This window comes from Hoplias malabaricus, chromosome 2 (assembly GCF_029633855.1).
Source record: "Hoplias malabaricus isolate fHopMal1 chromosome 2, fHopMal1.hap1, whole genome shotgun sequence".
Taxonomy (NCBI): domain Eukaryota; kingdom Metazoa; phylum Chordata; class Actinopteri; order Characiformes; family Erythrinidae; genus Hoplias; species Hoplias malabaricus.
In genome coordinates this window covers 16,111,877-16,134,422 of record NC_089801.1, presented here as the reverse complement: position 1 = coordinate 16,134,422, position 22,546 = coordinate 16,111,877, and the positions used below count along the sequence as shown (strand labels likewise).

General features: G+C 37.7%; 2 protein-coding genes across 4 annotated transcripts in view; one reads left to right on the top strand and one right to left on the bottom strand.

Annotated features, from left to right (window-relative positions):
* The first annotated feature begins 3,783 nt into the window (after nt 1–3,783).
* smc2 (structural maintenance of chromosomes 2) lies at nt 3,784–19,204 on the top strand. Its single transcript, XM_066650478.1, has 24 exons — nt 3,784–4,140; nt 5,090–5,239; nt 5,327–5,449; nt 5,751–5,789; nt 5,970–6,080; nt 6,175–6,219; nt 7,456–7,689; nt 8,015–8,164; nt 8,281–8,514; nt 8,597–8,756; nt 9,013–9,130; nt 9,318–9,456; nt 9,713–9,832; nt 11,362–11,566; nt 11,674–11,809; nt 12,350–12,474; nt 13,745–13,938; nt 15,336–15,479; nt 15,678–15,872; nt 16,407–16,607; nt 17,312–17,428; nt 17,532–17,692; nt 17,780–17,927; nt 18,370–19,204. Exons 1-24 carry the CDS (start codon nt 3,973–3,975, stop codon nt 18,550–18,552), a joined length of 3,600 nt encoding a protein of 1,199 aa, XP_066506575.1. The 5' UTR covers nt 3,784–3,972; the 3' UTR covers nt 18,553–19,204.
* Nucleotides 19,205–19,534: 330 nt separating this feature from the next.
* Nucleotides 19,535–22,546, bottom strand: part of ecpas (Ecm29 proteasome adaptor and scaffold) — a 41,730-nt gene continuing 38,718 nt past the window's right edge. For all 3 annotated transcript variants that reach the window (XM_066650454.1, XM_066650461.1, XM_066650469.1), the window contains one exon: nt 19,535–22,449. In XM_066650454.1, the coding sequence (XP_066506551.1) occupies nt 22,310–22,449 (140 nt within the window). In that variant the 3' untranslated portion in view covers nt 19,535–22,309. The remainder of the gene's footprint in view (nt 22,450–22,546) is intronic.

Sequence of the window (22,546 nt, the reverse complement as noted above, 5' to 3'; positions counted from 1 at the left end):
GACTAACAGTTCCCAAAGTTGGGAGCACAGCAAAGCAAATAAATGAGGCATGTACTGCTAGCACTATGCATCAGAATTGGGGGTCTTGAAAATATCATGTACAAAATGTTTAAAATGTGTTATTTAATATGATACGTTTTCAAATGTATTATAATAATAAGATTACATTTTTGAAAACCATTTTGCTCTAATGTGCATTTTTGTGCTTTACTCTTGCTGTACCCTTATTCTGGTATACACCAGAAATGAGACTGATAATGATTATTCAATAAATAATTCTGGTGTACCAAATTAGCAGGTAATCAGCCATTGATACACAGTTCCTTATTAGTTAATTCAGTTACTTTATACTGGACATGGGTGGCACAGTGGCGCAGCAGGTGGTGTCACAGTCACACAGCTCCAGGGACCTGGAGGTTGTGGGTTTGAGTCCTGCTCCAGGTGACTGTCTGTGAGGAGTTTGGTGTGTTCTCCCTGTGTCCGTGTGGGTTTCCTCCAGGTGCTCCTGTTTCCTCCCTCAGTTCAAAAATACACGTTGGTAGGTGGATTGGTGACTCAAAAAGTGTCTGTAGGTGTGAATGAGTGTGTCACCCTATGAAGGACTGGGGCCCCCTCCAGGGTGTGTTCCTGCCTAGTGCCCAGTGATTCCGGGTAGGCTCCAGACCCACCATGACCCTGAATTGGATAAGCGATTTCAGACAATGAATGAATTCATATATTGGACAAAGAAGTTCAGATGTGCACACACAGCTAGTATAATCTCCACAGAAAAGTATACATAGTTTTATATTAAACAGCAGGTGGTGGTTAATGTGTGTTGTGCTGGTATGAGTGAATCAGACAAAGCAGTGCTGTTGGAGATTTAAACACTGTCCACTCACTGTTCACTCTGTTAGACACACTCATTGGTCCACCTTGTAGATGTAAAGACAGTTGCTGCAAAATTTGTGGTGGTTGTCCTCTAATCCTTTATCAGTGGGCACAGGATGCTGTTTGCTGGATATTTTTTTGTTGATGGACTAATCTCAGTACAACAGTGGCTCTGAGGGCTTTAATACCCCAGCAGCACTGCAGTTTCCGATCCACTCTTACCAGCACAAAAAACACTAACACACCACCACCACAGTGACATATCTATTCTGAAATGTATGGTGAAAAGGTGAAAGGTGAAACTACTGTGTCTATTAAATATGTAATTCGCATTCCATAATAAACAAAAATATATTATCAAAGAATATATCACATGTAAATATATATTTTTTTCTCATCACAGTGAACAAGGGTATGAATGACAATAATTCATTTTATTATTTAAAAATGGTATTATCAATCATTATTATAATGTTGTTGATAGATGTTAGGAGAATAGATCCTTGGGCTAGCAACTCATAGCAGCAACAGCCACAGTGTAATCAACCATGTGGATGCAACCAATAAAGGCAACAATGAGACTTATAGATTCAATCCCCTTTGAGTCTGTGATAGCAGGGGTGGAAGATGGAGGAGGATGGAAAAAACAGTGAAGTCAAGACAGCAAGTAGAAATAGATAAACTAATTCAGGAGTTAAGAGCTCTTAGAAGGCAGTGGAGCTGAGTAGGGGAAGAGGAAAGAGATGGAAAGAGAGGGTATATAGGCACTACAGAAAGAGCCTAAAGGTAGGCTGACAGTGTTGAGAAGAGCAGAGAACTTGAGGAGCAGAAGGAAAAAGAAGGAACGTGCTAGGGCAGCATTCTTTAGGAATAATTTTAGTTTTGTGAAGACCTTATTTGGTAAGGAGAAATCTAGGCATTTCAAAGTTGGAAAGAGGGAATTAGAGGAGCATTTCAATATTGTGTAAAGTGATAAGGATAAAGCAGTGGAGCTAGATTTGCCATGAGATATTCCACCACTAGATAGAGAGGCAAATGGAGGTTAGCCAACCAAAATAGAGTGAGGTTCAAGATGTAGTGCATCATGCAGAGGCTGGTTCTGCAGGCAGGGCTAATGGTGTGCCATAATGGGTGTACAAGTATGCAGGTTTTTAAGTTTTTGTGGCGGTTAATGGTCATAGTATGGAAGAAAGAGATCATTCCAAAAGAGAAGAGGAGAGCAGGTGGTATCCTTATCCCTAAGGAGAAAGATGCTCTGGGTTTAGAACAGTTTTGTCCCATAAGTCTTCTTAATGTGGAGGGTAAGATTTTCTTTAGTGTGATAGCATGGAGACTTGCTGCTTATTTGAAAGCAAACAAATTAATAATACCTCAGTACAAAAGGTAGGGGTTTCTGGCATTGCAGGATGTCTGGAACATAGCAGCATGTTTTTGCATCAGATTCAGACAGCAAAGAAAGAGGGTAGGGATCAACATGTCGTTTTCTTAGATTTAGCTAATGCATTTGGCTCAGTGCCACACAAATATATGTAGACAGCTTTTGAGTTTTTGCAGGTGCCAGACAAGGTTACTAGTCTGGTTAAAGCATATTTTGAGGATATTCAGTTTTGCTTTAGTAGAGGGGAATTTGTTACATCATGGCAGCGATTAGAAATAGGTAAAATGGCTGGAGGTACAATTTCACCATTAGCGTTCACGATGGCAATGGAGGTAATAACTAGGGCCTTTAAGTGGGTCGTAGGCGGTGAGATGTTCGGCGATAGTTTTCAGCGCCCCCAATTAGGGCATACATGGATAGCATGACAGCCCTGACTACAACTGTGCCTTGCACATGGTGGTTGCTCTGGAAGTTAAATGATACTCTAAGGTCAGCTAGGCTGAAAGTTAATCCGAGCAAGTCAGAAGTCTGTCAATTGTAAAGGGAAAACTTGTGCAAGAACATTTAGTAATTTTGTGAAGAAGAAATTATCCCCATGGTAGTGGAGAGACCAGTGAAGGGTTCAGGTAGATGGTATAGTGCAGCGCTACATGATACTGAGAAAGTGGTGCGACTAAAGGCTTAATTACAGAAAGCTATTAATATCATTTATTGTTCATGTTTGCGAGGGAAGGTGTTTGCAGTTTGGCTTACTGCCTCGTATTAGATGGCCATTGTCAGTTTATGATGTAAAATGAAAAGGATTTTGAACAAGGCTATAAGGAACCAGGGGTGCCGCGTTGTTTAAGTAGTGTGGCATGGTATGAGAGCGGGGTGCTGGAGCTTCCACACACAAGTATAGTTGAGGAATTTAAATGTGCAAAGGTGAGTTGCGAGATGAGTTTGTCAGGATATTTCACATCTTATCTTGTGTATGATTAAAATAAGAAGAGAATATAACATTTAACACCCAATAATCTAAATAATATTAATAATGATAAAAATGTTTTTAATATCTGTGTGAATGGAGATAATTTACAGATAAATACAATTATTAATATAATAATAAAAATATAATAATAATAATAATAATAATAATAATAATAATAATAATAATACTAATTGTAGATCTCTGTGAATAACTAATATTTACACATACACATTTCAATGATTACTATATTCAGCTTCATATTTTAATGTTTTCTGTTGTATCAGCTATTTTATGTACATATTATTCACTTTTTAATTAATACTTTTATAACATATTTAGCATTGTTCCAGAATGAAATTTTTGGAAAATGCAAAATAAAAACTTAATACTCTTTTGTAACTGCTTATGCAAATCGCATACTAGCTTTCTAACCTGAGTGTCAGAAAATGTGCGACACCACTGACATCATCATCTTCTTTGCGGCTTAATCCATTTCAGTTTTTACTAGTGTGTGGTTTGAGACGCCCCGTCATTTCATCCAGTGCAGCAGGGGGCGCTGTTCTCTCTGCGCGGCGGCAACAACAGCAAAAACTGCGGCGGCAGTAGCAGGAGAAGAAGAGTGGGGCACTTTCGCGCGCCAGTTTTTGAACGCACTCAGCTCCTGAGAAAAGAGGAGTGAAGAGAAGGGAGAAGAGGGGAAAACTCAGTGAATCTGTGGATTATTTCAGAGCTGCTGTCGGTGATTTAACTGAAGATGTATATAAAGAGTATAGTGTTGGAGGGTTTTAAGTCGTACGCGGAGAGAACGGAGATAAGCGGGTTCGACCCGCTTTTTAACGCCATCACCGGCCTGAACGGCAGCGGAAAGTCCAACATACTCGACTCCATCTGCTTTCTGCTCGGAATATCCAACCTGTCACAGGTCGGTAACGGATAGATCCCGGACAGTAAACAACTTACTCTAGCTTCCTTTGTAGATCTAAGTTCCAAACCGCACACTAGGACACTGAACCTTACTAGCGGTAACTTAGTGGCCTTAGAGTTAAACAGTCCTCACTAGTATGTTTTGTAGCTGTCTACAGTCTGAGTGTGAGGTTTGGGACACAGCCTTAAGGAACATGAACTTAGCTGTTTACGCTGAAGGTTGCTTTGAAATGCAAAATGTAGTTAGGTTTAACTCTAAAACTCGTGTTATGTTAAATAACGTTACGGAATTTTAAACTAAAGGGGTGCCTATAAGAAGTGAACTGACGCTAGATTTACGTGAACGTTGCTCTTTTGTTATTCAAAAGCTGAACTCCCAAATATGCCACTTTATGTTGTTACACTTCTTCAATCAAATAGTTAAATGTTAGACATATCATACTACATTTCCCTCCATAACCCACGGCGGTGGTCATTTGAATTAGTTACAAAAAAAAATGGAGTAATCCTCAACCTATTTTAAGAATTGAACTGAGTGTATATGTATTTTAATGGTTATCACGAATTTTCAGACATTGGAATATGCCAACTATATAGAACACAAATAATATAAAGGAATATTTTTAAACAAATCCACAGAACAAGAGAAAAACGAAACAGAACAGAGCGAATACTGGAAATGTTCGCTCTTATAAACAAACATTAATATCGTCGAAGCAACCAATACACGATGGGCGATGTTGAGGTGATGTCCACATTCTGTACAAGAAGTCAATAGTGTAATAGTCTTAACAGACCTAATGGTACCCTAAATTCATGATATTCATTTTCTTGAGTGTCTCAGTTGACATGTATACATTCAGGACGTTTTGCACTATTTTCATATCTGGATCAAAAAATGTCTGACAGTTAAAATAAACTGTGTTTTGTCCCGTTAATTGTTGTAGGTAAGAGCGTCTAATCTCCAAGACTTGGTGTACAAAAATGGGCTAGCTGGAATAACAAAAGCGACAGTGTCCATTACTTTTGACAATTCCAACAAGAAACAGAGCCCACTGGGCTTTGAGACCCATGATGAGATTACTGTAACCAGACAGGTAAGCCACCTGACTGCTACATTGTATTTTTCTTTTTAATTACATTTTTAGACTGAACTGGAATCAGTATATGATTTTTATTCTTAGGTGGTTATAGGTGGGAGAAATAAGTACCTGATCAACGGTGTGAATGCGAACAACATGAGGGTCCAGGATCTCTTCTGCTCTGTTGGTTTAAATGTCAACAATCCACATTTTCTTATTATGCAGGTACATTTACGGTTAAGAGGAAACTTGTTTAATGATACATTTTCAATTTTTTTGGGGCTTTGATATTAATAGTTACTTTTCGCATCTTTTGTTCAGTAATTGTTAAACATTTTGTGCACTTTTGTTCCTCTCCAAATGTATCCAGGTTTTAATATATGATCTGACTGCTTGGTAAATAATGGCTTAATCTAAATGCTAACTTTAAAACTGTATTGTAATATATGGAACTTTAAATCTGATGTTGTTTAAAAATTAATGTTGAGTGTTGATTTTTTGCATTAAACTAGTGCTCTACTTTCAGGGACGAATCACCAAAGTTCTGAATATGAAACCCCCTGAGGTGAGGATCAACCCGATTGGTTTTCTTTTACTTCAAAAGAATTATTTACCTAATGGTTATATTATGTTGCCTAATTATTGTCTTAATAAACATGTCATTTGTCTGTACAGAGAGATGTTCATAACATTAACTTAAGATGAAGAACTGCAACATATTGCATATGTTCATCTTTGTGTATAGATTTTGGCCATGATTGAGGAGGCTGCTGGTACCAGGATGTATGAATGCAAGAAAATCAGTGCTCAGAAAACAATTGAGAAAAAAGATGCCAAACTAAAAGAGATTCAGACGGTAAACTTTCGTTGTATGTATATATGTGTGTGTGTGTAAGTGTGTGGAGGTTCCTTGGAGTTTCACTGTTTGTGTGTATGTTGTTTTACTTTAGATCCTGGATGAGGAGATCACCCCTGCTATGGAGAAACTGAAAGAGGTTAAATTAAACAAATTTATTTACAATTTTATATATATTCCTACCTGCAACCATACTTTCTGTTGTTTAAATCTGACACCTAAACACTAAGTTTTCTGTTGCTGTTTATGATTCAGCAACTAGGTATCCTTAATAACTACTACAAATTGATCCTCCCAGCATTTAAGTACCCAAACCACCCACAGCTTTACAAGCTCTTCATAGGGCTCATCAGATAGGCAACTTCTCTAGTGTGTTTTGCTGAATTAAGCCCACGACGCCTCCGGAAGGCTCAACAGTGAAGTCTGGCATCCCAGACCCATGCAATAATAAGATATATTGTACATGTAATAGGGTTGCAAATGGGGGAAAACTTCCCGTAAATTACTGGTAACGTTTTATGGAAGCTTTAGCTCAGGAACTTTGGAAATATTCCAAAATGTAAACTTTCCATGTGAATTTTGGGAATGTATGGGAATTTATTGAAATGAATAGAAGATATTGGAACATTTTAAAGGAACTATTATCAATGTACTTTTTTTTTTTTTTTGGCAGCAGACATGAAGGCATAACAATACAAATAATAACTATGACACATGTCATAGTTGCCGCACACGACATGCTTCTTTTAAATAAAATGAAAGTTTAAAAACACTAAATGGTCTACAAAATATTAAATAAATAATAAGTATTAGTACTTGATTACAGAAAATTGTTGAGGAAAAAATATATAGGTAGCTAGCATGCTGGGCTTTTCTGATTTACCGGATAGGAAGCACTTGTGAGATTACACCTTGATTTAATAGTTGTTTAAATGTTACAATGCTATTATTGTCAATAAAATATGAACCTCATCAAAACTTAACTGACTTTAGGTAATCCTTTGGTCCAAATGTGTGCTCAGTACTTAGTAGTGGTGAGTGTCAGGTTTCTAGAAATTATCTACATATGCTGTACATGTGATGGAGGAATAAACAGTGCAGGGGGTGTGGTCTCAATAGTCCTTTAGTGTGTAATTTGCCATGTGCCTGGGATTGAGGAGCAGCTTTACCTTTCAAGTGGTTTGGTATCATATCTAATTATTTTAGCCAAGAGTATGCTTCGGTATATGTTTTTTTAACAACTATATGTAAGTTTCTTACCCATAGCTTTGAATATTCTCATTTAATTCCCATTAATTTCTATGGTAAACTTCCCAAATTAGAAAATCACTGGAATTTTTACAACCCTAACCTGCAAACCTCCCTTATTCCACAGGAACGTTCTTCCTACCTAGAGTACCAGAAGCTCATGCGAGAGATTGAGCATTTGAGTCGGCTGTACATTGCTTGGCAGTTTGTCTGTGCAGAGGAGACAAAAGTGAAATCTGCAGAGGACCTGCAAGTGATGCAAGCCTCAATCAGCAAGCTACAGGAAAGCATGCAGCAGAATGCGTCTCATGTCCAGGTGCTCAGTGAGGAAATTAAAGCACTGGAGAAAAGCAGAGATAAGGTAATCCACACCCAACAGGTCCCTTTCTTGGTTTTCCTCAGTTTAGACCAATAACTTAATCCTAATATTAAGCCTGTCTAATCAGTGTAGGGATATTCCTATTTCATAGTCCTCAATGTAACATATGTTGGTCACTTTTGTAGGTAATCTGGTAAAGTATTATATCACATATGCCCAAAACACCAAGACGAATCATTAGATCCGGTGCACGATTAGTTTTGATTAATCCCTTACTGTAACTGCATACAATTATGAACGATGAACCTTTTAGTATTGTCTTTTTTTTTCATAGTAATATAACTGTTGTCACTCACTCTGGTTATAGGAAGTAGCAGGAGTGTTAAAATCTCTGGAGGAAACTCTGGCTGAGGCGCAGAGAGTGGATACCAAAGCTCAAAGTGCCCTTGACCTTAAGAAACAAAACCTTAAGGATGAGAACAAAAAAAGGAAAGAGCTTGTGAAAACCATGGAGGAGGTATGGGGATTAAAAAAAAATAATTAAATATCAGTGTTTTGTTTTTTTGCTCCGTTTGTCATATTCTTTATAATTATTTTTAATAAATTTGGCACCACAATCTATTTTTATTGTAGGATAAAAAAGTTATGTCGGCAAAAGAAAGTGAGGTTGCCAAGGCAACAGAGCGATTGAAGGCGGTGCAGGAGGAGGGGCAGAAAGATGCAGAGGCATTAGAGGCAGCTCAGCAGCACTTCAAGGCAGTGTCAGCTGGCCTTTCAGCCAATGAAGATGGAGAGGAGGCCACACTGGCTGGGCAGATGATGACATGCAAGAATGAAATGAGCAAAGCAGAGACAGAAGCCAAACAAGTAACATTTTATAACAAACATAAAATGCTACATTTTATGAGTGGTCTCTGTTATTGGTGATTTAAAATTGTTTTCCTTTCAGGCACAAATGAAGCTAAAGCATGCTCAGCAGGAGCTGAAGACTAAACAGGCCCAGGTGAAAAAGATGGACAGTGGATATAAGAAAGATCAGGATGCCTTAGAGGCTGTGCAGAAATGCAGAGACAAGCTAAATACTGAACTGAAGAAACTCAGCTATGAAGGTTGTACCCATAACATATTGTAATGTTAATTTTTTTAAAAAAAACATTACAGATAAAATTCAAAAGGGTAATGGTGACTAAATTGAGATACAAAAGTCTGTGAATAGGGTTGCCTTCTTGATAATATAAACTTCTAGGTTTATATAACTTTGGATAAGGAAAGACCTTTTAAATGAAAAACTGAAAGCCTTAGCAAAGTTTTCCATTACATTAAGAAAGAACTTTGAGATAAATCTAAACTATGCTTTTTGTGTAGATGGACGAGAGGAGCACCTAATAGAGCAAAAAAGACAGCTGTCCTCTGAAGTCAACCAGCTTAGAGAAACATATGAGTCCTTCATGGGCCAATTCCCCAACCTCCGCTTTGAGTACAAGTAAGTGCTTGTGTGGAAATGTTACACTGAATGTATAACTCTCACTAATGTTACTTTGCCTTTTTTTTCTGCTTTAATATTTCATTGTTTGTACATAAGCTTAAGATTCACTGTGGCCATTTTCTGAGTTGCCTACTGTTATGAATATTGTTGCAGTCTGTTAATCAAATATGGTGTACCTTTTCAGGGACCCTGAAAGGAACTGGGATCATAGTAAAGTGAAGGGTCTGGTAGCAAACCTGTTTACAGTGACTGATGTGTCTAACGCCACAGCTCTGGAGGTGGTGGCTGGTGGTCGTCTCTACAATGTAGTAGTGGACAATGAAGTAAGTGTAAAAATTTTTCCATTGAGGGAGCTTGTTCGCTACTGCTGAAACTTGACAATTAATTGGTCATTTGATTTGTGTATTTGGCTTGGACTTATCTGGGATAGCATTTAATAATTTAAGTAAACCGTTACTCTTGACAACTTGATTCACCTGATTCTCTGTTTTGCATTTTTTGTTACATCCGGCCTGTTGCTGGAGATTTCCACTGTCAAGACTGCATGGAGTAGAATTTGTCTTTTAAAATTAATTTCAGGTAACTGGAAAGAAAATTCTGGAAAAGGGAGAACTGAAACGCAGATACACCATAATCCCTCTGAACAAGATCTCTGCACGGACCCTTAATGACAATGTGGTCAACACTGCCAAAAACCTGGTAATGAAATGAAAAATGTAAAGTAAAAAAAGGGAAAAAAAAAAAAAACAATCACATTATGAGATATTTGCCTTTTATTCTTTTTAAGTTCATGTTCACTATTGCCAAAAGCAATGCTTTAGGTTAAGTACTTGAAATCATGTCTTGGTGTTTGGCAAACTTGAACTCAGCACTCTGGTAAAATGTTTTTTCCACAGCTAATTTATTTTGAAATGAATAGGATCTTTCTTGTAAAAATTTTGCTGACAAATGTTGGGTGTGACTACACTTAATTATAATCCAGATGGATAAACAGTGGATATGAAATTGAACCCATGAAACTGGGTTTGTTTTTGTTTTTTTTTTTCTTTCCCTCCTCCCCCCTACATGTGGAGGAGAGGCCTAAATACATACAAATCGCTTCATTAAAAAAAAACAAAAAAAAAACATTGGTGTTCATCTGGACAAGGGATTATTAGTTTTAGCCACAGATCCTCTGCCCACAAGTTGAAGGAGTCTAATACCTTCAGTGCAGTAACCTGGCCTGTCAGGATTCTGCCAGTTACATTCTGATTTGCTATATGTACATCCACGTAATTGCACTTTTATGTATCAGTTTTTACTGGCTCTGGTATTGGCCAGACATAAATTGCCTCCTACACGTTGTGCCAAAATGGCAGACTTCAGACTTCTTTTCCTGAAGTAGTAGGTGATTCTTGGCCACGTTATGTGGTGAAAGGCACCAAACTCTCCCTAGAGTGTATGGTATTGTGAGATTAATGGTATAGTTGCCACTTGCAGCAGAAGCCAATGTCAGCCAATACCTTACAAAACATCAAAGGGATCTCATGGCTGAAAGTTATCAGTTAAGTACAGACTTAAGACTTAAAATATTTTTAAGTCAAATATGCCATGGAAGACAATCATATAAAATTGGATATAATATGGCACAACAGCGACTTTACCAAGAACTGCATTACCCTACAAAACTGGTGGAAACATGAGAACAAAACTGATCTGGGAGGCTGCCGAGAGGCCTACAACATTTATTACAGGAGCTGAAAGCATGTGAGAAACGTGAGAAGCATGGTCAGATGGGGCCATGGTTTAAATTGTTGGCCATAATTCCAAGGGTAAGGATTGATAAATCACCTTCCATGCTGAGGGTGTTCAGATATATTTTTGGCTAGGTGTCAAATCAAAAGGTTCTTCAACAAAGTATTAGTTTAAGGGTGTGCATGTTTATACAATCACATAATTGCCGTAAATCCCTGCACAGAAGATATTTTAAAAAAATTGTTTCTTTTTCCTATTGAACAGTGCAGATTATATGTCACATTAGGTGGAAAAATGATCTGTAATGATTCATATTGTCCTCGTTTTTTCCATCACTGGGCTTTTAAAAAGGTGTCTGCACATTTCTTCTGTGCATTGACGTCAAGACATGTGCCTAAATATAACATGGCTAACAACCTGCAAATCCATGCTTATCTTTGCAAATTATTAAGTTCAAATATGTTATGGGAACATTTTAAATTGTCTTGTTTCAGGTGGGGGAGGATAATGTGCACACAGCTCTGTCCTTGGTGGGCTATGAATTAGAATTGCGGAAGGCAATGGAGTATGTTTTTGGGACCACGTTGGTTTGCGATACTCTGGACAATGCTAAAAAAGTTGCTTTTGATAAGCGTGTCAGCACCAAAACAGTCACTCTTGGTGGGGACGTGTTTGATCCACAAGGAACGCTGACTGGAGGTGTGTATAATGTTTATAAATATAGTAGACTAATGTATTAAATTAATTGATTTTATTAAGAACAAATATAAACTACTTTAAATGCATGAAAATATTTTTGTGTTCAGGTGCTCGTGGTCAGACAGCTTCAGTGCTCTCAAAGTTGGCTGAGGTGAAAGATGTTCAGGACAACCTGAGGGCCAAAGAGGCAGCACTCTCTGCAGTGGAAACAGAACTCAGTAGCCTCAAGGGAACTGCAGAGAAGTTAGTAAACTCTGTATTCAAAAGTGTCATCCAATTAGCTTTGGGAGGTTGTGCTTGTAATAGGCAAAACATAGAAATAATTACATTTTATCCTGCAATTTCATTTATTATCACTTAACACTTGAGAAGGGGTATAGAGGGAAAACAGGTTGGAGCCATTGTTTTTGTTAGGTTGTGGAATTTTTATTCTTTTAAGTAAATTTCTAGCTTGGAGTCTGGATATATTATGATTTAATCCTTGTTCCTGTCAGGATTTTGTCATACTAGCACTCCTATGGCATTTTGTGTTTTCATTAATATAATGCATGGGTGTTATCAGAAACATTCTTGAAAGTGAAATGACCATTAGTTGACCTAGTTAACCCAATCCATGTTACACTGACGTTTTAAAGCATATGGTTGTCTAGGAGTGATTTTATAGTGTGCACCTTTGTCTAAGGGTAAAGAATATGTGGGTGGTGGGAAAGGTGTTTTACCAAATACAGCTTGCCAACATTTAAGGAGAAAGAGACAGTTACCTGTTTCATGTTGTTTTGGTAGATTTCGGCAGCTGAAACAGCAGCTGGACCTGAAGACAGAGGAGGCTCAGATACTCGAGACTAAACTACAACAGAGTTCATTCCACAAACAACAGGAGGAATTGGAGAACCTTTGCAAGACTATTGGTATATACACTTAAGCTGAAAGAAATACCATACAGATGCGCTTTGTCTTGTTAGGAACATAATACTTAAACGTGCGAACAACCCCAAATTCATTGAAGTTGGGACGTTGTGTAAAACATAAATATAAGTAGAATATGATGAACTGCAAATCTTTTTCAACATATATTCAATAGAATACACTACAAAGACAGGATATTTAATGTTCAAATGGATAAACATTATTTATTTATTTTTTCTCCCCCAAATATTCACTCATTTTGAATTTGAGGTCTGCAACATGTTCCAAAAAAGTTAGGACAGGGGCAACAAAAGACTGGGAAAGTTGAGGAATGCTCAAAAATAATCACAGAAACCTGGCTGCAGCCAAGCATACCGGCTGTCGAGTTAGCATGCTATACGGCTCATCACTACGACCAGAATAGCGACTCCGGTAAGAGCAGAGGAGGGGGCTTATGTGTTTACACACATAATAACTGGTGTAACGATGCACGTAAACTAGACAGTCACTGCTCCCCAGACCTGGAATATGTGACTGTTAAAGCCAGCCCCGTGTATTTGCCACGCCAATTCAGGGTTGTCATGGTAACGGCGGTATACATACCTCAGAGAAAAGAACAACTTTTCTCAACGTACAATTGCAAGGAACATAGGATTTCATCATCTACAGTACATAATATTGTCAAAAGATTCCAAGAATCTGGAGAAGTCTCTGCAAGTAAGCGGCAAGGCCGAAAACCAACAATGAAAGCCTGTGACCTTCGATCACTCAGGCGGCACTGCATTAAAAACCGACATCATTGTGTAACGGATATTACCACGTGGGCTCAGGAACACTTTAGAAAAACCACTGTCAGTGAACACAGTTCGTCGCTTCATCTACAAGACCTATATCAACAACACCCAGAAACGCAGCAGGCTTCTCAGGGCTCGAGCTCATCTGAGATGGACTGACGCAAAAAGTAGGAAAAGTGTCCTGTTGCAGGCCTCAAATTCAAAATGAGTGAATATTTGCAAAAAAAAAAATCCAATAAAATTGATCTGTTTGAACATTAAATATATCTTTGTAATGTATTCAATTAATTATAGATTGAAAAGTATTTGCAAATCATCGTTTTCTGTTTTTATTTGTTTTACACAATGTCCCAACTTCATTGGAATTGGGTTTGTAAGGGTACCTTCCTGAAAACTACATTTACATGTGTAATGAAGGTTCAAATCATGTAAAATTAGCCAAATTGCTTTTATTTATATCTGTTGTTTCCTACGTTAGAGGATAGTGAGGAGACACTCAAGAAGACAAAGGAGGTGCAGAGAAAGGCAGAGGAGAAGTACAAGGTACTGGAGAACAAAATGAAGAATGCTGAGGCAGAGAGAGAGAAAGAACTGAAAGCGGCACAACAGAAACTTAACCAGGCCAAGAGCAAAGCAGATGCCTACAACAAAAAACTCAAGGAGAGAAAACAGGTATCCAGTTTTGTTTACTTAAAAAGTCTTGAAGTGTATCAGCATATGTAGCTCTACAGTGTCCTAGCAGTAAAACTTTTCCTTTGTTTTTTTTTTTTCTACCATGGTTGTTTTACTTTGTTGAACCCTTTGATTCTTGTCCTTTTTAAATAATGGTTTCTAATAATGGTTTGTTCTTGTCCAATATCTCATCTTATTTTCTGTTTTCCTTGATTACTTCATATTTATGAAGGCCTGTGTAAGCCTTCTTAATTAGCTGTAGCTTTTCCTCCTCTGCTGTACAGAAATTGTATTTGACCATGAGTAAGTGTGTGTGATATATGCATTAAGGTGTAAAACGTGGGACACCCCAAGAAAACCCTAACTTTTTTAACATTGTACTTTTGATAACTAATAGTTAATGTTTTTTCCCTATGGTAATATGCAGACATGTTTAAACTGGTTCTGCGTTGTTCAGCAACTCCCATTTAAATATCGTTAAACGGTGTATCACATTAAACACTCTCACCATTTAAGATGATCTTAATAGTGTGAAACTGTAGAGAAACTGAGCACCATAGGAAACTGGTCAGATTGCTTTCAGTATAGGATCACTGGTGTTGATTTAATCACTCAGAAAAAGGGGACACTTTATGACCTGAGCTGACAATTTCATACAGATCTCACATTTCAAAACACATGTGCTCAAGATTTCCTGCAACAGCTTGTGCCTTGCTCTTCACCCACGTGGCAGTCACTGTTGCGTCAAAATAGGGCCACGTTGGAAAGGCAGAGAAATGGTTTCAAACCGGACTTGTCTTGTAAACTTTGTTTTCCTATTACCTTCATCAGTCTTGTAGCTGCAGCATATCATGTATTCCCTGTGAATCCAGGACCATAACTGTTTGGTACAGATACACGTACTGTTACACCTCTACTGTTCAATGTGTATTTTAAAATTCTTATTTTATTTCTCTATGTCAAACTCTATGGGATATTATCCCTCTAAATTAATGTATTCTATGTAGAATAGGGTTCCTACTATGAGTCTTGGTTTCTTCGTCCAGCCTTGGGAAAGTGTTTTTCGCCCCTTGCCACTGTTGCCTTTGGCTTGGTCATCTGAGGCTTTTTTTTCTGATTTGCGGGTTGTTGATATTTTTGTTTTGATTACTGGAACATCAGTTGTAAAACCTGCAATAAAAATAAAATTTGATTGGTGACTTATTGAATATTAATAGTTTTAAGCTAAACCCTCCAGTTGTTTACTGAACTGTAAACTCTGTTCAGACTATTCATACAAACAGTGGTTCTGATTTAGCATGTTCAGATACCATCCCAGTTAAGATGATCTATACAATAACTACAACTGTACATCTCCAAAAATGTCTGTCTTTGACTGTTCTGAACTGTGTGTGTAGGAGGCTGATGCTGTTGCTCTAGAGCTGGAGGAGTTGAAGCGGGAGCAGGCTGGCTATGAACAGCAAATACAGGCTGTAGATGAAGCTATGAAGGCCATACAGGAACAGATAAGTGCCATGGCAACTGATGTCGCAGCCAATAAGGTAACGTACAGCATGCAGACTAAATCACTATGCTACTAAATGGCTTCAAATGGACAAAACTGTTGTGCTAAATCTAGATAACTTGTACTCATATTAGTCCAAGTGAGAATTTCCTAAATTCCACACCTTGTTAGACTTTTGATGGACTATTCGCTATTAAATATTTCCTGCGGCTGATTCAATTTGTGTGTTTTGTAGGAAGCTGTGCGGCAAGCTCAAGAGCAGCTATCTCAGCAGAAAGAAGTGATTTTGGGTCAAGAGAGAGAGATCAAAGGGAAGAGCGAAGAAGCAAACAAACTCAGAGAACAAAGCAACGATGCTCAGCTCAAAATTAAAGAGCTTGAGCACAACATCAGCAAACACAAGAAGGACAGCTCAGATGCTGCTGCTAGAGTATGTGTTAGATGGATATTAACACTTTCCCATGGCCTAAATTATCCTGGTGCACTAGAACATTTGTTCCCTACAATATAGTCCCTACAAAAATTAGTGATTTGAGGGGGAAAAAATTACAAAAAAAACTACATGTGAAATCCTGGCTTCAAGGCTTTGGAAACCACAACAATGCAGACAGTGAAGCACTATTAATGACTCAGTTATTGTAATTGAGTCATTAATGACACTACTGCTGGCTTTTAAAGCCTGTGGTTCCCCTTAGAGACGGTTTTGCAAGTCACTGGCTCGATTTTGCAGGTCTCCTGTGCTACTTGAAAAGTTGAGCTGATCCCATGGAGTGGAAAAGCACCATATGTGTCACGAAGCTCCTAATACTAGGGATCTAGACAGTGCCTGAATTCTATTTAATGTTCAGACTCATTGCAAAGGGAACTGTTGAGCAAATTTAGACACATACTGTATGCTTTTAGTTGAAGTTGGAATATAGCTTTGATTTACGTATAAATTATATAATCTGCCCTTAAATGTTAGGTGACACGCATGCTAGCTGAGAACGACTGGATCTCGTCTGAACGGCACCTCTTTGGCCAGCCCAATTCTGCATACGACTTCAAGACTAACAGCCCTAAAGAAGCTGGTCAGAGGCTGAAGAGACTGGAGGAGACAAAAGACAAGTTGGAGAGGAACATCAACCGAAGAGCCATGAACATGCTCAGTGAGGCTGAGGAGAGGGTAAAATAAAATTTATTGCTGGCTTCATACAAGGTTGAACATAAGGGCATTTGCTCACTAAATTGAGCCGTCTCGATGGAAGCATTTTAAGAGAAAAGCAAAACACAACAATTTTGTAAATTGTGCAATGTTTAGATTTTTTATTCTATTTTTGGCACAGATCCAGAAATCTAAAATAAGTGAATCTTTTTTTAATGTAAGCTCCACAGTGTTATATAAGTGATTAAACTGATAATTTGGTACGGCCATAGAAAATATTTTATATAATAATTGCATATTTTATATAATTTTTGCTGACCATGTAATGCATGTTAAAAATGATATTTTTTAATACTTTTGGATGATATTTGAAAGAAGCATTTTACAAAAAGACGGGACATTTCATAAAATGCAATAAAATCCAATGTGTGTTTGGAATGTTTATATAACTGACAAAATTTGAAAGAAAACATAGCCACAGTTTTCTCTGACCAGTTTGGTTGTATTTTGTGAAAAAAATAATTTCACTGAATGTGAATAATTGGAAAAAGAAATCCTGGACACACATTGCTTCACTATTGGTTCAGTGAGTTTGAGAGAAAACTGTGTGTGTTACTGGGGATTGCTACCATCTATTTATGGCAAAAACATAACTTATTATGATTTATATCCAAATATGTATTCTCTATTTAATGGTAGATATTGTTTTTAAATGCCATTTCTAGTACAATGATCTGAAGAAGAAAAAGAGGATAGTAGAGAATGACAAGGCAAAAATTCTGGAGACAATCAAAGAATTGGACCAGAAGAAGAATGAGGCACTTAATGTTGCTTGGCAAAAGGTAAGTATTTCATGTTTAAATGTACTTACTCAAAACTGCAATCTTCCATGCTGCCGTGGACCACCTGTAAACGTAGTCCTTAACTTTGTACTGTGTACTTTAGGTCAATAAGGATTTTGGTTCCATATTCTCCACTCTGCTGCCAGGGGCAAATGCTCGTTTGGCTCCACCTGAGGGGTGTGGTGTCCTTGATGGTTTGGAATTCAAGGTTGCTCTTGGAAACACTTGGAAGGAGAACTTGACTGAACTTAGTGGTGGACAAAGGTCAGTCACACACAGACCTGAAAATTACAGTTATGATTTGTGTATAGTTGCAGCTAATATGGTCTCTTGCGTTGATGTGTTTTTCAGGTCTCTGGTGGCACTCTCTCTGATTTTGGCCATGTTGCTGTTTAAGCCTGCTCCCATCTACATCCTGGATGAAGTGGATGCTGCACTTGACCTCTCACACACACAGAACATTGGACAAATGCTGCGTACCCACTTCACACACTCTCAGGTAAGATTTTATTACACACACAATTTATTTTCCACACAGGAGCTCCGGACAATATCAAAAACATTTGCCCTTTCACACGCGGAGATTATGTATGGCAGATGTGTTCTCACAGCTGGAAATGTTCCATTCGCTTTAGGCATTTGGAAGTATGGAATGGAGTTCTCTAGAACATTACAGGCACTATTTACACATGGGTTCATTCCGACGTTACCTGGATTTGTACTGTTATGGGCATTTACATTCTACAAAGACAGCTCCTCTGGGTAATGTCTAGAATGGTTCTGGGTTACGGTGCATGTGTGAAAGGAGCTAATAGCAAGCGTATAGCCTACTTTTGAAAATCTCTCTAGAAGTTAAAGAAGAAATAAGAATTTGATCTCCCATTGTGTGGTGTCAGCACTATATATTTAGCCCTCTTTGCTTCATGTTGTTTATTTTGTAGTTTGTGGTGGTGTCGCTGAAAGACGGAATGTTCACCAATGCTAACGTGCTCTTCAAGACCAAGTTTGTGGACGGTATTTCCACAGTGACACGCACTGCACAAACACACGAAGGTAAAGTCCTGGCCCAGCGAACACAGGATAAAGCCAAGGACAAACGGCAGCGGGAGATACTTGCTAGCTAAATACACATACATCTTTCCTTACAGAGCACTAACAGATGTGTGCATAATTGAATTCTTGTTTAAAAAAAAAAACACCTTTATACATGTACCACCATTTAGCTTTAAAAAGAAATATGGAATTAGGCTTTGCTCCTGTCTCTTTGTAAGCCATTTTTTCACACCTGAAATTCTTGTACATTTTAACTGATATGCAGTTTATTGCAGATATTTATACTGTGTAATGTTTTAGTAAACGTTCATATTTTCTGTCTTGTACGGGCCATTTTCTACCCAAACTTTTCTTTAAAATACACTTCTCATGCTTTTAATTCATTTGAGCCAATGTTAATAAATGTGCTTTGACAGTATTTGTCTTAAAATTGATTTTACATTAGTTTGATTACTTTCTATTCTGTGCAATTCAATTTCTTATGGAATGGTTTCCTCACCACCTTTCCTTTTAGCCCTCAAGTCTGTTCGTGTGCTAGTCGGTCCCTTGCTCTGAGATAATTGATACAGTGTATAAACATTTAGTTTAAACTTCAGCCATGTACAAATAAAATATTCCCCAAAACAGTTTTGCCTTAAAGACATGGAGCTTCCGAATGTAAACAAACCAGAGGGAACTGTTTCCCCACAATTGTAGACGTTCTCTTTGAGTTTATTAGAAATTTACAGGGTAAATTTTGTGAATGTTGCTAAATACAGAAAGGTATAAAATACATCCATTTGTATTAAGTATGAATGGTGCTGTCCACTTGCCTTGTGTTATTCTACAGACACTGTAATTCCGTTTGTGGATAAGGCTGCATTTTGTGTGGATTGAGCGACAAGTCTCAAAATACAAAAACCTGCAAGAGGGTATTAACAAAAATACATCACTGGAAAAACAAGCAAGTGACTTTTGTAATTATTGGGTTAACATTTACACATTTGTCAAGTATTTGAGACTTGGCTCTCTCCATATTCTTCTATCTAATGGTAATCCTGGCTAAAATTTACATTAATTACATTAATAGTCAAAGCAGCTGTTATTTTTGGGGGGCTGGACTGGACTTGAGCCAAGATGGTGGCTGGAAGACAACCTTGCTATTCTGGATACAGCAAAAAAAAATGTAAGGGTTCAGACATATTTTATTAATGAGGATTTCCCTGAAGCTTTTTGGCAAAGACCTGGTCCCAGCAACAAGTGCAGAGTGTGAGAGTTGATACAGCATATTTAAGATATGACAAGTTCATTGTCTGTTCACCTGCGCAAAATCTATTGCACCAAAAAGATGAATGTCTAGATTTCAACCGATAGTCACATTTATATATACATAATGGACTATAAATGTGACCCACGTTTATATTTCATTGTTTAGTTTGGTGTCTCTGAATGTCATTATTAAACTGCAGAGATTGTTATAATGTTCCTGAGTCTTAAGATATATTCTTCTATTCCTTTGAAAGTCTTCCCAACTATAATAAACATTGTTTATAGTCACTTTAGCATGATTTGTGGGTTACGTGATCAGAAACTTGGCTGACCAAGGATTCCAGAAATGCTTTAAAATTCTCAAATATAATTGGGTTAACTACATAGACCTTGGTGTTGAGTATTTAGGTGATAATTCAAATGTATAATTAGAGCTGATCTTATTTTGTTAGATATGGCTTGGGTTGAATCTATTCTTCTATAACTCCCTGGTGCTTTCAGTAGGGGGGGGGGGGGTTGTTGGGGTTTGGACAGGTCCCTTAACTTTGGATTAATGTAGAGGGTAAATTTTATTAAGTTGACTTTATTTAAAACATGACAATTACACACTTCTACTGGGAATAAAAAATAAACAAAATTCAAAGACTATTCACCAATTTTGATCAATAACACCTTAACCCTTTTCCTTAGTAAACTTATTAGTATTAAATAATTTAAAGTATATTTCTAAAGTCAAATACATGCTTGCTAGTGCTATATGGGATTTATGAGGATAATGGTAATTAGTTCTAACTTTTTGATTTCCAATTTGCGTGCCTGAGTATAATGAGCAGTGTTGGTCATCTGTTTAAAACATTGTCTTCTTACTCTTTATGGTCATTTATTACAATTGTATATTGTTTTATTGTTATTTTCAAATGTGCTTTTATGACATATTCAAATGAAGGAATTATCCCTGAACAATTTCACAGTAAACTCAGAGGTATATCCATATTTAACCTTGGGGGTACAAACTTGTGGAATTGGCCTTACTACTTGTTAAAGGATTGGTCATCTATATTTTATGAAAAACATTTTTCAAATTGTATTTTTAAATATCTATTTCCTATATCTTGTCTACTACAGATTTCTAGAATTATTTGGGTGGAGGCTTTATGGGGTGTATGCATCTACCCACAAATGATCTCTCTGTACTTGTAGTTTAAAATGTTTGAATAACTAAACTGACTGTAGTCCGAGGGCAAGAAGCAGAATTATGTTCTTCTTTTTCAGCATAAAGTACTTCTTATTTCACTGTACTTTTTTTTCACTCAGACAACAGTTCTAAAATCTCTGCACATGACAACACAGTACTAATGCAGAAAGGTTTTTTTTTTCTGAAAATATATATTTTTTTACACACCAAAGCCAGTAACATGCAGATGTGAGTGAGATCAAATTTTCAGTGTAACTTGCATGAAGAATTACTTTACATACAGACTTTAGCCAGTCCTTTTATGTAACATGTTCCAAAGCTTTTGTATGGACGTGTCTCTGTCTTCACTTCATGAACATTAGCAGTATTAAGGGGGGAAAAAATGTTGGCATAGTAACAAAACAAATGTGAAGTTTCACTATACTGTAATGACGCAAGTGCAAGCAAGCTGCAGTAGTCACACCACCCAGTGAGTGTCTAGTAGTTCAGTGCAGGTAAATATATGCTCCATGTTTAAACGTTTGTAGATGCTGCTTATGACTATATTCAGCTCCTTTTAAGCTGCATCCATTGTGGACACAGGCCATAAATTGTATAACCTCTGCAGAAAAGCTTGAAACAAAATGTGAAACACTTCAGCAGCTGTGCATAAGCTTGAGGTCCACTATGCTCAATGGCAAGAGTTGACAAGTGGGCAGAGCAACCCCAGAACTTGGCTGTGGAGCTGTTCTCTCACATGACATTTCTGGTCCAGAACGAATGACACTAATGCTCCAACATATAATGTAAAGTCTTTCCTTCAGATGAGCTGTTGTTACTGCAGGAAAGAGAACACACTACTTAAGACCCTTCATTTCAACAAAATTTTAAAGCACATGTGCACACTTGACCATACAATGCAATTTAAAGTGGCTAAAATGACCCAGAATCTAAGGCCCATATATGCAGTCTGGAGTTAAAACACATCCGTAGAGTGTGCAATAACTTTGGTGATACATAAAAGACTAGGTCAAAACTTCTAGGTTCTGGATCTAATAACGCACAAGATAGAACACAACCATACATGAGAGTACAAAATTACTCAAATGGTCTTTCGTGCAGGTGGCAAGTGTACGAAACTTGGAAAAAGCAAAGGAAGCCAAACTGGCTGTCGTTATAAGCGCATTGTATCTGCATGTCCCAAAAGTTCATCCAAGAGACCACTGAAAGTTACGGGATCAATGAAAAACTGGCTACTAAAATCTGGATATGGCATTTTAAAAGTTTTGCTTGCCTAACATCAGGTGGCATGGAGTAGGATTGTACAGCCTTATTAAAATATTAGAATCTGAGTTGGCAGAACAGTGGGTAGATTCCCAAATCATTCTGTGTGGGGACAGACTGGTTCAAGGCAGGCCCTGGATTTTCCTCCTCAATGTCTGGGCTTTGTCCTTCAGCTCTGGACGGCTGTCGGTTTCCATGGTAGCGAGAGAACGCTGGAGCTGCTGCCGACTCTTCTCAGGTAGGCAATCCCACTGATCACTCTCTATAACACACACACAAACAAGATGTTAACGTTGACCACCTTGTTTCTACATTCGAGGTCTATTCTCTCAGCTCCACCGACCAGACAGGAGCACTCT